The sequence below is a fragment of the Cyprinus carpio genome, chromosome A10 (assembly GCF_018340385.1).
Source record: "Cyprinus carpio isolate SPL01 chromosome A10, ASM1834038v1, whole genome shotgun sequence".
Taxonomy (NCBI): Eukaryota; Metazoa; Chordata; class Actinopteri; order Cypriniformes; family Cyprinidae; genus Cyprinus; species Cyprinus carpio.
This window is the reverse complement of record NC_056581.1, coordinates 3,226,391-3,243,349: the sequence shown is the minus strand read 5'-3', so window position 1 is coordinate 3,243,349 and position 16,959 is coordinate 3,226,391. Positions and strand designations below refer to the sequence as shown.

The 16,959-nt window shown below is 37.7% G+C and overlaps 1 protein-coding gene across 1 annotated transcript in view; it reads right to left on the bottom strand.

The window, feature by feature from the left end:
* Positions 1-12,316: 12,316 nt before the first annotated feature.
* Positions 12,317-16,959, bottom strand: part of LOC109097863 (A disintegrin and metalloproteinase with thrombospondin motifs 6-like) — a 91,385-nt gene continuing 86,742 nt past the window's right edge. Inside the window, exon 26 of the mRNA XM_042764747.1 lies at positions 12,317-15,216. Within this exon, the coding sequence (XP_042620681.1) occupies positions 15,107-15,216 (110 nt within the window). The 3' untranslated portion in view covers positions 12,317-15,106. The remainder of the gene's footprint in view (positions 15,217-16,959) is intronic.

Genomic DNA, 16,959 nt, shown 5'->3' with positions numbered 1-16,959 from the left:
ATTTTCTTCATAGCTTTCCCAAAGATAGAGATGGTGGTGTTTTGAGGGACGGTGTCATCAGTGGGACACCAACTTTTGGATTCTCACCCAAACCCAGACAATTAGTTTAACTGTCCGGTTTCCAGTGAGAGCAGTTTAAAGGGATAGTTACACCTAATAATCAAAGTTTTGTCATCATTTACTCACCCTCATGTCATTCCAAGTCTGTATCTGACTTTCTTTCTTGTGCAGAACACAAAAGATGATGTTAGAAAAAGGTTCTAGCCCCCTCAGCTTTTGAGTATTTTGCCCAAATTCTTGACAATTAATGTTTTGGTTTGTTTTTTTAATTATATTTATTTATTATTTAGGTAGCTCTCTGATCAATGGGGCTTACAACCAATCAACTTCAAAAAGAACCACAAAACTTGTGCTAATTGAAAGAAAACAAGCCGACTAGAAGATTGAATCCAAGATTTGGTGATAATATAATGAGATATATACAAGCAATTTTTTAAAAGCTGGTCATTTTTGTCTAGGGCCACCAAATATGCTAACGGATTTGAGAACAAGGGGTACATGGGGTTCAATCAATTGTTTTGGGCCCCATTGACTTCCATGGCCTGGACAGAAACAGCTGAAACATTCTTCATTTCTTGTTTTGTGTTTCGCAGAAGAAAGTTGCCCAGATTACTCAAGATGGACAAGTGCACCCTCACTGATGCTTGTATAAGTACTAAGTACTGGACTCTAGATGTCTCTATAAGCCATCTTTGCCTTGAGCACTAGGGGCCAATCATTAAAAACAACTTTACCTCTTATAGGACTGTATCCTTTGTGTTTTGGTCTATCAATAAGCTTACACCAAACTGCAGTTTGATTGCAATGGAGCATTGCTTGCTTATTCGGCAACCTTACACCTTTGTGTAATACTGTGCATGAGCTGTTTTTCAGCTGTTCTCTTGCTGTGTTATTGTCATCAGGTTGAGATGAGGTCAACATACAGTACTGTAGCTCAAAACTGCTAATGCCATATCTGGATCAAAGGTTGGTGAAAGGTGTGCATCCTTTATTAGAATCAAGTTTCAGTAAAATATCAGATTTTTGATATTTTCATTTTACTTTTAGTAATTTTATGTGCTTTGAACATTTGTTGCAGTTCCATACTTTTGTTTTAGTATGACGTCTTTTAGTTCTGGTGTTATTTAAAAAATAGAACCATTTCTGAATAAGATGGCTATGGTGAGTCTCCACCATAGTTAAAACTGACAACATGTTTGTAGTTAGAGATCTGAATAATACAGTGCTTACCCTGGTTCCCTCAACAAAAACCAAACAGGATTTTTCCATTGGCTTTTGGATTAATACAGAAATAAGCTCTGTGACCAATAAAACTTTATGATGCTTGATGAATGTTTCGTTCGTCAGGATAATCTTCATAAATGAACACAACTTTTATGAATTTTAAATCCTAAATACAAATTAGGAGAAGTGAAAAACTAAAGTTGGGCTATAAACGAGCTACACCACAGTTGCATGACTTTAATGTAACCACCATTATGCTTTTGAGAGCTCTTACAGTCTTTGTTTAAAATCTACTATAGTTTTAAAGTTTGAGTTAGAATAGTTTGCCAAAGCACAATTAAAAATGCAAGGCTGTGAAAGCGACTAAAGAATAGATCAGTTTATCTGTCCCCAAACACCTCTGTAGTCTCATTTAGCCATTTATTAACCACTGCCTTTTTCAAGACTTAAAAAAACACAAGTAGTGTATTACAGATTTATTTTATGTCATAGAAGAAAACCTGAACATATCTTGAGCTTGTGTTAAAACCCATTCCAAAAAAAATCACTGACTTTGGGATGATGGAACCAAAACTCATTTCCAGAATTTACAAACCCTGGCAAAAATTATGGAATCACCACACTTACTGAAGATGTTCACCCAAATTTTTACTTCATAACAAGTAAATAAATTAACAATTCAACATTCTGGTTATGCGAAACATACCTCAAACAAATGAGATAAAACTCTTTTATTCAATGGAAACTTATTTTCCATATCAAGTAGAGGAAAATGTATGGAATAATTATGGAATCATTACATTTTGAGGAAAAAATTATGGAATTATCAACCTAAAAACACATTTAGTACTTTGTCGCTCCTCCTCTGGCTTTTAGGACTGCCTGAATTCTTTGGGGCATGGAGTTCACTAATGAAAAACAATATTCTTCATCAAGCTGGTTCCAACTTTCTTCAATAGCGGTTGACAGATCAGCTTTGCAAGATAGAGCCTTGTCATGGACCAGTTTTTTCCATTTCCAGCATAAATTTTCAATCGGATTGAGATCCAGACTGTTTTGTTGTTTTGTCTTTGCTCCGTGGCAAGATGCATTATCATCCTGAAAAATGACATCATCACCGAACTTCTTTTCTATTAATGGATAACAATTTTCTGTTTTCAAGGCAAATTGTTCTATCCTGATGCTTTGATGTCTTCCTTGGTCTGCCTGTATGTTTTCCTTTTATGATCTTTCCATTTTGGTTATACTTGCACCAAAAAAAAAAAAAAAAGTTGACTGAAAACATTCAGCTTCTTTTGCCACACTCTGTATTTGATTTCCGTCTTGAAGGAGTTTTATAATCCTTTCCAACGTTTCAGCTGACAGCTCTCTTGATGGGGCCATGTTTCCTTTCAATTAGCCAAGTCCAACAGCTCGTTGAGGTCTGTAAGCACTCTCTTTTAACTGCTGACTAATTAGCATTTTAGATATGTGCCCGTATTTGTTTCAGAAATGCAAAATTTTCACAAAATTGAATGATTCTATATTTTTCCCCCCTCTCCATTAATTTAAATATTTTAATTTAATTTGTTTGAGGTATGTTTCACAAAACCAGAGTGATTCTATTATAAAACAAAAATTGTTTTGCCATATCTGTGAATTGTTTGTTATGAGGTAAACAAATCCGATTAACATCTTAAGTGTGGTGATTCCATCATTTTTGCCATGGGTTGTAGGACTTATCCCTGCTGCACTCTATAACACTTTAACGGCACAGGCATACAGATATTTAAAGGAAACACTATTGCCCCCTTGAGTACTGGAGTGTGTTACTGTCACAATGCAATGAGTATAAGGAGATTGTGCAGCAGCAAAACACTGGCCATCTGCATTTGCATACTTTTCTGCATGTGTTTCTGACTGTTGGATTGGGGTTAGGAAATGAGTGGCAAATGCTTCTTTTCATTGCTGCAGGATTGAAAATAAAGAGTGTAGGAATCTTACACGTGAGAGTTTTGCAAAAGGAGGGTCACGTCTAGCCACAAAGGCGATATGGAGATGAGATCGATGGGATAATGGAAGAGCAGACAGTGTCAACAGAGATAAGTAGACTAGAATCTGTACCTGCCAACATTCTTTAGCTCCCATAATGGCAGTTTTGTTTTACTTTTTCCTTTACCGACCCCTGAAATCAACCCTACAGTATAGACATACAGAATGGCACAGCATAGCCTAAATGTTTCTCAGAAAACACCAGTCTGCTTTTGGAGAGTCAGAATAATAGTGCAAAGGCATTTAGAGGGTGCAGGACAGCAGCTCCTCTTCATCTCATACCATCCCCATCTGTTTCATTAGCAGCATGTGCTTAGAGTCAAGACATTAGACTCCTTCACCCTCTCCAGTCCTTTTTACCCACTGTCTTTCAGGCTAAGTGATTGGTTATTGATTTGCAGTACAGCTAATCTACTTACCTGCACTCTTCTCAAAGTCAGTAAAACATATCATAAAAAATGAGAGACATCAAGGTGACCTTGTACTTGTACACTGCTTGTACAGCATTGTTCATTTTTGGATCACGCCATGTAAAAGAATAGTTGTGCAAGCAATAGTTTTTCTTGCAACAAAAATGCAGGCTGGAGTATTGTCAATGTTTAAAGTTTCAACATAACATATAAAAGCAATTTAGAAATTAGTCAATAATAAAAATACAGTCATATGACTCTATATGACCATTACCAATCACATGAAATTAGTGTTGAAAATATGAATTTTTGCACTGCAGTAGTAGTATTTGGGTTTATTTACACAGACTGTTTAATGCAGCTCAGAGGTGCCATGAATGCATTTACCTTGTATTTACAATTTATGTTTCAATATAACATTCTGAATATATAAATTTTTCAGGAACAATGCAAGCGACTGCCTTCATGAATGTCTCATTGAATCATTCGCTCCACTGATTCACAGATTCATTTAGCAACAAAACACCAATGTTCAGAGACTGCTCTGACTTTATTTGAAACTATTTTTGTTGCCAAAACTGCAAAAACAAGGATAATATTGAAAACATTTGTCTAAAATGATATATATATATATATATATATATATATATATATATATATATATATATATATATATATATATATATATATATATATATATAGTCACATTTGGAATCATGCTAATTTTTTGTTTGCTATTGCTTAACTATACCATAAGTTAGAAATATAAAACAAGGACTCATACAAGGGCATGTTTTGCCCCCATATCCTAAACTGTGGAGGCATTATTGTTCATTTTCAATGCATTTTTTGCCCCAAGCCTTCCAATTGTTGGACCCTGCAATTTGCACCATTTGAAGTGGCATATCTGATGCAAGATCTCTGGCACTTTCACACCAAGAATAATAAGTAAAGATAACTATAATGACAATTATAGTAGCATTCACGTCAGGGGATGATAATGTTCTGTTTATTATAAATGCGCTGCATTTACTGCTTTTTAATGCTCGACAACTAATAGACTATAATTTACTGTTATGTTCTGATTGGCTGTCAGTCTATTTCTTGTTCATCAGTTGGGAAAAAAATCATTCTGAAAGAGATTCTAATGATTCATCTGATTCAGTGTGGAATGTTGTTATAGCTGTGGTGTGGACATCCCTATTCTCATAGAATTAGAATGATTAATAAAACAGTTATCATCTTTGGTGAGAATGTGCCTTCATAATTAAATAGTTACTTACATGTTGTGCGGCTTGGAATATAGTCATGTGGACTAAATTTATGGTGGATTTTTTTCTTTTTAGAGCTTAACAGAAATGATGACTATGAATTCTCCTATTTGTGTTCAACAGCATACTAGTTTGAAACAACATTGTTTGTAAACAATGTCTGAATTTTCATTTAGAGTTTCCCAGTATATTTTGAGAAAGCTCTCCTCTCTCACTCCTCCTGAAGGTAAGAGTATGCTGTTAATGTGAAGCAATAATGATGCTGACCAGCTTGTCTGCCTAGTAGCCATTTGGCTTTGATCTTCTCTAAAGTGCTGCAATATGGCAGTCAGCTGTGGGAAAGAAGCTGGGATCCGAACCCCAGAGAGCCTCTGGAAGGAGCTCAGCAGATATCAGTTAATGATGACATGGCCCTCCAACCTCAGGGCAACATTCCTCCGTGTCATTCCTCCAGCATGGGTGCAGTGTCTCTAGCAACACCATCTGGGCTGTTGGCGGAAGCTTGTTTGTTCAAACTAAATACTGTCGGAACACTTGAGATGCTCTCAGCAGGGCTGGGAAAACTGGGTGGCGATTCTTGTTCCTGGCAAAGAGCTATTTTTCATTTGGCCTTTATTTCTCACACCTCATCACATCAGCTTCTAGTGCATCTGATTCATTAGCAGCTGAAGCCTTGTAGATCATGAAGCTGTGGTCTGGGATTTTCTTGCTGCATATCTGCTCCTGTATCTTCACAGAAGCAGACTATGGGAGCTCGGTGCTTTTCAGTTGCCACAGATTAAAACCAGCCCTGTGTGATTTATCTGGAAAACAGTTGCTCAAGTAGAGCCAAAATTCTTTGAAGCACATCATGAATTCTCTAAAAGGGTCCCAGACATGTTCCTGTGTGCCATTTAGTACTTACAAGTGCACGTAACCCCATGTGGATCTGTTTGAAGAGATTTATCTTTCTTGATTGGCATCACCTGGATACAGTACCAGCATGAAGCAGATGGCGTCAGTCAAGCTGAAGTAAAATTAGACAAGAGAATTTAAGGGGATAGTTTACACACAAATTCTGTCATTTACTGTTTTAACTTTTTTTGTGTGCATACAATGAATGGGGTCCAAAACTAAAAATTTGGACCCCATTGACTTTCATTGATGTTATGGACAAAAGGGCAGTTTTTAAAATGTCTTCTTTTGTGTTCTGCAGAAGAAAGTCAAAAAGGTTTGAAATGATCTGGGGGTGAGTAAATGATGACACGGTTTTCATTTTTGGGTGAACTATAACTATAATCATGCAGTCATGCATTTTACAGTATGTCTCCGTTATGAATACTACTAACATTTGTTATCATTCTCTATAATTAACTTTCTATTTTAAGAAGAGTCCTCATTGAGTTGGTACATTCTGGTTCTCATCCCTTACACACCTTTTTATCAAAACCACCTCTGATGTGCTAATGAGTTCCCACCTCAGTAAAGCCCCCTGTTCTTGGAAAACACTTGTGCTGATATTCCCCTCTGCCTTTAATGGGTTACAAAGCTGGATCAGTAGAATCACAGAATTTAAGTGAACGATATCTTTGTTCCAAAACCCATGGAGCTGCTAATTCCTACATAGACACCTGCTTTCTAAGGGGGAAATCACACTCATTTGCATGCATAAAAAATAACTATGTAGAAGAAGAATCAGAATCAGAATGAGCTTCATTGCCAGGTATGTTTATACATACTAGGAATTTGTTTTCGTGACAGAAGCTTCCGCAGTGCAACAGAATGACAGCAACAGAACAAAAAACACATAATAAAGAATAAAAAAGGGCAACATTCCTCCGTGTCATTCCTCCAGCATGGGTGCAGTGTCTCTAGCAACACCATCTGGGCTGTCGGCGGAAGCTTGTTTGTTCAAACTAAATTCTAGAATTTAGTTCTAGATGTTCCACAATGGAATTGAACAGAAGACATTATCCATTATCCATTATCCTGGATTAGTTCATAGATTTCAAAGTTGCAATGTAATGGAAGTAGCAACCAGTCATTTCTGCCATATTGCGACATATGTCCAAGTGAAATGGATTATCGTAAAGAAACAATGTTGGGCAGGACATGGTTCTCAACGTCATTGTCAACGTCATTATCTGCAAACACAAGAAAGAGTGAGTAGAGAACTTTATATACTCCGAGGGCCCTATCATACACCCGGCGCAATGCGACACAATGCACGGCACAAGTGTTTTTGCTAGTTTCAGCCCGATGCAGTTCTCATTTTCCCATTCTGTGTCACGTTGTTTAAATAGCAAATGCATTTGCACCCATTTGTGTGCCCATGGATGTGCTGGTCTAAAAAAGAGGTGTGTTCAAGCGCATAGTTGGCGCATTGCTATTTTGAGGAACTGAAAATAGACTGTGCCATAGACAAACTCAAACCTGGTCTAAAGTCAATGGCGCAATATTTTTTTGTTATTTAAAGAGCGCGTTAATAGAAAATGCGCCTCTGGGCGGGTCCACAATGCGCGTTCACTTTGCTTATTACACACAGGGATGTGCAGCAACACACAAACATGCCAAATATAAAAAAATAAAGAATTACAGTGTAAAAGGATATTATTGTGTAGGCTACATAAATATAAAAATGTCATACATGTCATAATGGATAGTCATTGCGTGTATCAGAATTAGCCTACCTATTTGCTCGTGCATGAGCAGATCCATTTGCTCTCTGGAGACACGTTCAGTCTGTGCTCCTTAAAATTCTGCCATTTAAATAGCGAACCCGCTATGGCGCGAGCACAACTCACTCTTAAAGAGAATGGGAGATGAGAATCTGATTGATTTAAAACACACCCATAACTAATTAAGAGAATAGGGACAACCCTTTAAGACCACGAGCCGGGAGCGCCGACCATTTTTCCCATCGTTATACTAGCAAAAGTGAGTGCACACGCCCTACTGTAAGTGCACATGCGCCATGCGCTTTAGACCATGCGGTTAAATTGTTAAAATAGGGCCCAGAGTGCCGAGCGATGATTGGCTAGATCTAAATGTAATGTATGACGTAGCATTAAGTCTTCCCAGTAGAACTTGCGCTAAAGCTTCCATTTGTTTGATGTTGGTTTGGTGTGTCATGACTTTAAACCGACGTGTTTAGTTTAACACGATGTTGTGTGCAGTAATGCACAGTGTAAACAGCCTCTAAGGTAGCAAACCTGAGAGAAATTGAACTGTTTTCACTATAATCCCATTACAAAGCATTCTGAGGTTTCCTTACCTTTTGTCAAACAAGGTATCTTAGTATTTACTTTTGGAACAGCCATAAACTTAAATGCTGTTTAGGTAGGTAACTCTCTAGGTTTTGGAACAGACCTATTGTTATTTGTCATTGTTATAGTCTTCCACACATGTGCCACAACTGAAAGTTTGACTCAAAATCTTGTTTATTCTGCCTAATTGTTATAATCCCAATTTGCAAATATTTTAAGTGTGATACAGAAGGCTTGTTTTTTCTTTGAGATCGAAACTGTCATCCTTTGCACTCTTTAGTGAGGAAGACCACATCACTGGCCAGTCTACATTAGGGTAAGACCACATTGGGACAGCAATAAACCAGACCCCCTAGGTCAGGAACTTTCAGGCAAACACTTAGCCACATACTCCCAAGTAAACAAAGCCTTTGTTCATCTCTGAGAACCTTCAAAGATAAACATCTGTTTTGGGTAAGTACAAAATGCAAGTGCAATCTTGCCATCAGCATGTCTTTGATCACCACTGCCTTATGCACATCCCCATCACGCTAACAATGAGAATGCTCGGCTCTTGGGGCCACAAAACCAAATGCTGTTCACAACATTTCGCCATTGACAGAAATGTGTTGTTGTTCATTTATGAGGTTGTAACTTAACGGCTTCAACTTAGCCTTTTTTTGGCTTCCATGCATACATAGGGCTGCCTTGTTATGCTATATCATTATTTCATTTGACATCTCAGTCTGCCTCTTAAGTTTACAAAGAGATAAAGAATGGAATTGTTTCTTGGCAAGTGTCTCTGCTGTCTTGCTTCGTCTTTGTTGTGGCTATGCTGAGAGTCGACATGTAAACAGCCGAATTGTAGCTGACAGTTGCAGCCAGCTGCTGAGACATTCTTAATCTTCTCTCGGTCTCTGTTTCGATCACTCTGTCTCTTTTTCCAAGTAAACGAGACCCTAGCAGTCTTTCAGGTATTCAAAGGCAGTTGCTTTAGACAAAACAGAGCAGCTAGTTATCTGTACTCTGCAATTCATTAGAATTAGCATCACGCCAAGTAGGGCATAGGTGTTCAAATAGCACAACTGGTGGGTATTTGAGCAGTAAAAATTCATTCATTTTGTCCATTGACTTTAGTCAGGTTAGCGTCATGCTGATTAACAACATGCTGATTGTTCACCTGATGAATCGTCTTTCTGAAAAACACTCCATAACACAGTTTTGAAAAGTTGTGAGTTGTGAAATTACGCGATCTATGACCTTTATAGTGCATGCTACTGTGAAGACTGTATGTCTGTCCCTCACAGCCTCATTTTCAATCATGTTAAATTCAAAATGGCATCTTACCAGACTAAGTGAAATTTTTTGCTAAATATACTGTAAAGTTACCTAAACCTTTATGACATTAAGGAATAGTGTATAGTCAAATGGCCATTGTCGCAAAATTGCAATAAAGAACTCTCACTTGTTATGTGGCTTCCTACAAAATAAACAAATAAATAAATACACTGATGTGAAATGCTAATTTTAGTTTTTACATTAATTTAGAATTTTGCTAATTTAAATATTACATGCCTATTATCGTAAAGCTTCCAACATGAAAAAAAATGTCCATTACAATGTACAACACAGTCTTCTGAGTAACAAGATGAACACTGCAAAAATATTACTGTAATATTATTACTGAAGTTATCTGAGGTCATTTTTACTAGAATTGAAAATTAAGATGCAAAATGGAGGCAATTGCATTTTTACTGTATAAAACAAGTGATTGCAAGTCTGCTGGCTGGTATGAGGCACAAATCTAATGTACAGCATTGTTGACAACAGTGAATATTATATAATATCTGCCCACTGCATGCTGCAACTGACCAATCTAAAACAAGTGTTCCAGAAAGCTGTGTTATAAGTGATGATGTGTTTGATAGGCAAATTCCCAGTAAAGACTAAAATACCTATAATTCCATTCAGATCAGTAGCTGGGAGCAGAAATTGCAGCAAATGGCTCAGCAGCAAAAGCCCAATTCAACGAAGCATTGGGAAGAATATAATCAAGCCCATCTCCATCAGGGGCTCACGGTTTGGTCTGTTAACACTATGTGGTCAAAAAGCATCTTTATCCATTCATAGCCATTCAAAAGTAGACCTGTATCATTAAAATCTTTAAGATTCAGAACTCTCTGGACATTTAGCAATATCTTCTTTTGTGTTTGACGAAAGAAAGAAAGAAAGTTCAGGTTTGGAATGACACAAGGGTGAGTAAATGATGACAGAATTGTCACCTTTTTGGGTGAACTATCCCTTTAATGAAAGAGCCCGTCGTTCTCAGGCAGTAAACTCATTTAGATATACTTGAGCCATTTGTGGGAGGCCACAGGAAGGAACATCTAAGCAAGTACAACCCTTTTAAAGTCATTTTATTCAAGATCCATTACATGTTGGATTCACCAAGGGTACAAGCCGAAGGACTGAGAGTGTTAAAGTTAGTATGGGAATATTTCTGTCCTTACCCTTTGACACCATTTACCATTATTTATTATTATTATTTTTGTGAGCACTGGTCCTCGAGAGGCAGTACAGTAATGCCATACCAGCATACACACACTCAAACACACCGACTCACACTAAAGCATTCTGACATAGTTTTAAGAGTGCTCTAGTAGCAAATAAGACACATTCAAACTCACATTTTACCAAGAGTAAAACAAGATTGTGACGGGTGTTATTCCACTGCATTGTTTTCACTAGACATGATTTCAGTTTGCATGCAGTGAAAAATACATAAAACAAGTGACAAATGGCAATAAATTAGCATATAATTTACGAAAAAAAAAAAAAATAGTAACAGTGTACCAACATTAATAATGCTGAATATAAAATGTAAGCAACTATTCACAAAAATTCAAAACTCTCTTCTATAGGTACAGGTTAAACAATGTGACATTCAAAGACACAAGTTCACAGCGATCAGTACCAGTTTCATTGAGTCTTATTGAGAGTCCGTGTCCCAAAGCCAGTAAACTTGTACTTCAAGCCTTAGGATTTTACAAAGCACAATATCAGGATGCTCAGCATGTTGGGCCTACAGTTCTGCTGTTCATTGTTCACTGTTGAATGATCCCAGTATAAACATTTTATAACACATAATCGATTAATATTGTGTTTGTGGCTACAAAAGAGTAGCAGCAGCAAAAGTAGAATGGTTGTATGATTAAAAACATAAAAATGTCCCATAACTCCTTAATAACAATAATCTTTTGTGTCCCATAACACAGGTGAGATCTAAAATTGAGGTCCCCCAATGCTTACCATTTGATGTTCCCTTAGCTAAGAGAGCAGGGTAAAGTCACTCGGTCATGGATGATTGAAAAATGCAACATGTAGTTGATGGACAAACTTAAAACAATGTGAAGTAAAAGGACAGAAAGAAAGAGAAAAAAGCTCTGTTCCAAAACCCAGTGAGCTGCTTTTCTATGTATGTCTTAGTCAGTTGCGTTCCATGTTAGGAAACATGGCTTAGGCAAGTATGCTAACGTTAGTTGCTCTGATAGTAACAAACCTCACCAAACTAATCCTTTCAGCTAGAAGCATATCACCGTTAAGAGGTTTTCTCTGTTATGCCACCATGACAGTAGCTGACCTGAAGAGACTGACTCTAGAAGACAATATTTTACATTAATGTGCAATATAGCACCACTTATGGCAATGCTAAGAATGCAGCGTGGTCCAAAACATTTAATAAATCGAGTTTAGCTAGAAGTTTGCATTTGTGTAGAGTATATTTCAGGCCTAAAGCAGCATTGTAACTAGAATAGAACCTATTTACTGATTTGAAACACTATGTAGGCAGCAACCCCATTAAATAGCATTCGTAAAGTGTACAGTAAACATGTCTCAAAATTAACTCCAGTAGCATGTGGCTAAGCTAATGACGCAATACTCCAACAAGCATAAAAATGCACAGCACACATTTTCCACTTTGTTTGCAATTGAGCACTGCATTCTGGGATTATGAAAGTGTGATTCCACCTTTGAATTTGTTAAAGAAAGAAATGAATAAAATGAGCCTACAGCCTACTTTTTGGAACAACCTCTGCAACAGAAACGTGTCTATGATGCCTTAAAAAAGATGGTCTAGGTAGGGAGCTCAATAGGATTTGGAATGGAGCTAAAGAATTCTTGGTTTTCTGTCAGACCGCATACCCAGAATGCATCAAGGTCTTATAGCACCATGGGGCCAGAAGAGCCGCCCACTTAAAAGATGAACGGAAGAAGGGCAGTGGAACAAACAGTCCTCCACTGAGGAAAGAAAAGCACCATTGAGTGTGGATGGTTTAAGAGTGTTGGCTGGAAGCACTGTGATCTCAGGGAAAGAGGAAGAGGGGGTGTTTTGGAGGTAGTCAATGGCAGACCGGATCTATGGGGTCTGGCAGGTTACCCAAGCACTGGCCCTTTACTTAACTTTACTAATGCATCAGCATCACAGACCTGGAGATCTCCAAGCAAGTGATCCCTGTATTGATGAATTGTTTGTGTATTCTGCTGATAATGTGGTTAAGTGTGGCTGCGGCACGCATTTTATGGGAAAATTATTGCGTCTGGAACATGCTGGTCCCCAGAACAGACGCATAGATGTCAGAACCCCAGAATTTAAAGCAGAATACGGATCCATAAAGCAGAATCACTTCAGAATCACAATTAATGTCTCTCTGGTGTCCACATTAATTCTACAGACACAATAGTAGAAGCGTTTCTTTGAAACTGATCTGATTTTTTTAGGCCTTGTTCGAGTATCAGACAATGGTGGAATTTTGTGCCCTGTGGTCATGTGATTCAGCTCAGTAAAACAGGTGGCTGAACATCTGGACTCTGAAGCTTTAATTGAGATTTCTTCTGCACAAATTCAGCACCAAAGCACCCAATCACATTACCCTGTTTGTCTTTGGCCCTGGCATCTTACTTTTGAAAGTTATTGTCAAAACAACATCAAGTTTAGAAGTTCCTCAACTGGTAGAGGTCAAGGGTTGTAAACAATGAATGCAATGTAAGTTGCTCTGGATAGAAGTGTCTGCCAAGTGAATAAATATACATAGAAGTTCCAAGTTACTGATTTCAATTAAACCACATGCATATCTTATACGACCTCCATCTAACCAGAAAAAGAAACTATTCAAGCTGAACTATATTGGCTAACTGTCTATATCAGGGGTGTCTAATCCTGCTCCTGGAGTGCCACTGTCCTACAATGTCTCTACAACTTCGTTTTGTATGCCCTTCCCTCACTAACTTCCCTTTATCTCATTGAATCGGATGTACATCATAGATTATGTTGCAGGAGTCCCCACAACTGGTGGAATCCTCACTTGGAATCCGCTATGGAGTTGGATTTATTATTTTAATTTTTTCGTTTACAAATTTGTTTGAAGCAGCATTCTGTTTGTATACAGGTATATTTGGGCTGTAATAAAAATAATTATTATATCATAGACTTGTTTGGGGTGGTGGTAAATTAAACTATCTGCAGTGACGTCACAAGAAGATCTTGTGTACGTCAAAACTGAAACCAAGCCGTTCACACAGAACGCATATTTTGCGCATTTTCTAGAGGGACATCTATCACCCTTGCACTTGCGTCTCGTAGAAGAAAACCGCATGTTTAAAAAGCCATGTAAAATTAATTCAAGTTCAACTTTGAAAAAACATATCTCGAGACTTGATGGCGGGTTTTTTCCCCATCCCACTGCAACTCGTGTTTTTAAATGAAAAATGTACTCTGTATGAATGGCTTTCAGTCCTTTGTATTAAACTATGAATACATACATGATGCTGTTTTGTTATAGTTGTTTAAGCAACTTAATTATAATTGGTTTATAAACATTATTTTAAACATTTATGCACTTTTTTTTCTTCACGGATAGTCATGTTATCTTACGCTCGATGCACCCTCTTGTGGCCTCAGGAGAAAAGCCAAAAGCTTTTCTTTACCCTAACTGAAATTATGCATTTTAAATGTGAATATAATTCAAATTTTAATAATAATTAAGCACAAAATTCGAATTTAGTTTTTCAGCCATTTTGACAGCCCTACCCCTGATTTACACTTCTTTGTTTTTAGGAGCGAAAAGTATCATTTGGGTGGAAAATTTGGAAATTATATATTATTTTTAATCCTAAAGGGGCATCCACATTGCAGTCACCAAGTCTCAGTGCTATCCGTTGCTTGTAAGTGTTCCTTTTGGGCTGCTGTATACAAATGTATCAGATGCTGGATCACATGAATGGCAGTGTCTGCACACTCGTTGTTGTTTGCGGTACAGTACTTTATCATGCCACCAACTGTCTCATGCTCATGTTGCCTCAAACCGCCAACTCTTATTGAAATCTAATGACTCCCTATAGATCCGATGCTGCCAATGTAAGCAAACATTAATGGTTTGAATGCCCCTGAATGCAGCGTTACTAACAGAACCATGTTAGGAGTGTGTATGCAAGACCCAGGGATATACCAATGTCTCAAACTCTCTAAGGTGGGCACCCTGAATTAAACCTCTGCCGTGCTATTTCTGTGAGTGTTGTGTCCAGCACTTTGGATTATAACAACAGAAAGACATTGATAATAATAATAACCAAGAGCAATTATTATCATTATTATAAAAATAACAACAATAATGATCATTTTATACATTCCCACTTCACAGAAGTGAAAATAAAACAGGTGTCAGCGCAGTGCTGAGCAGTGGTTTGGGTTCCACAGGGCTAAAAGCAGTTGTGTGTGTTGATTAGCGAGAGAGAGGCTTCCTTCTCTGTGTCCACCATTGACATTTCTCTCTTTTACTCTGCCAGTTTTCTCTCTCTTTCCTTGTTGTCTCTGCTTCTCTCCGCAGGCTCAGTGTCCTTGGCACGTCTTGCAGCACATCTGCCTGAAGTAAGCACGGCTGCAGAACTTGAACTTCAGCACCAATGGGCAATATGCCACCTTATTTACGTCTTTGCACTCTAGGGGAAGAGGAAAAAAAGGTGGAATGAGAAAGGATACGTGGAGGAGTGAGTAAGCAGTTGATGCTGGGGAACCACAAAGAGGAAACTTGAAGTCTTGTTAAAGGGATAGTTCACCCTAAAATGAAAAGTCTGTCATCATTTACTCACCCTCACGTCATTCCAAACATGTTTGACTTTGTGCCGTAGTTTAACAAGCAAGATTGATTGGAGTTGGGGCTGTCAAGCTCCAAAATCAGAATAAAGGTATCATAAAAATATGCACTGTTTTCTAAGATAGATTTGTGTGATTCACTTCAAATATTTTCAAAATGTTCAAAATATTCCTCCATTTATGTTCCATGGAAGAAAAAAAAGTCAAATGAGTTTAGTATGACATAAAGGCAAGTAAATAATGACAGACTTTTAATTTTGGGTGAACGGTCTCCTCATATGACAGGCAAGTCTGTGTGGATCAATGACTCAGGACTTTGATACAGATCCCAGAGGCTGCTGGACCTACAGCTGGGCCCCATCTCAATCTTTCTCTATCTAGCTCTTCAAAGCAATTAAAGTAATGAAACTACAGTCAAACTAGCATTTCAAAACTAGTCTTTGAGTTTCTATATCGACTGCATGGAAGAACATTTTACTAATTTCATTTTTCATTCCACTTCATATCCCTCAGTATTTTTTAATGAAAAGCATATTTGCATGTCCTCTGAGGACAACCTTTTGGGTTCTTAGAATGCAGGTCATATTTCAGATGTCTGTGTGGATCTAGGTGGCAATCAGTGCAGTGGCGAATGGCTCAAATTTTCATATGCTAGTGAAAGGGAGCACCAATGAAAGGAGTTTGTCATCTTCATTGCATGGATGAAAATTAGCGGCCCATATAAATCTCACTGTCCTGTCATGCTTGGATGTTTTACAACCTGGCCTGTGCTAATGTTCACTTCCTGTCAATTCCGACCTTGTTACATGTTGTCCTAATCAGATGCAACATGACAAATTTCAAATTTGAGTAAGATTCTATCTCTATAGGACCAAAAATGTATGACAGCATCTTCTTCTTGTTAATCCAATCAGCCTTTCCATTTATCCTTTTGTAGCAGAGGTAGCTACAACTAAGTAGTGATAGTGTAGTAAATTGCATACACACTAAGCTAAGGGATAGTTAGAATGATAAATGCTAACCCTTATTAAATGGTGAATGGAATGGTTAATATGGTTAAAAAATGGTAACCAAAATTTAACCATGGTTTTGCTACACTAACCACACTATTTAATTTTAGTAGGAGAAGGAAGCAGGCTAATTCAAACTGAATACTAAGACAGTCTGAAAGCAGTATGGTAAGCTGATCAATTAGGGAATAACTGCCCACACTATTCAAAGCCAGTAGGCTAACCGGGGAGAAAAAAAAAGGACCATTTAGAGTTTTGATTATATGATACTTAAAATGAAACTCATAACCTTGTCACATGTGCGTTCTGTTTACCCTGAATGTTCCCCAGTACACGTTTTTAATGCACATGAAGCACATCTTTATTGTAAACGGACATGGATGCACACATTGAATCATTTTGCTGACATTAGTGTGTGTGCATGAACAGTAAACTTTTACTGTAGACTTTTACTGTAGTACTTCTGTGATCGTGTGGTTGAGCCTGTAACATTAAATAAACATTAGGCTTGAGAACATCACTTGTGTGAGTATGAAGGGCAGTCGGTTAGCCAGTAGCATTGTATTTCTCTGGGTAGAT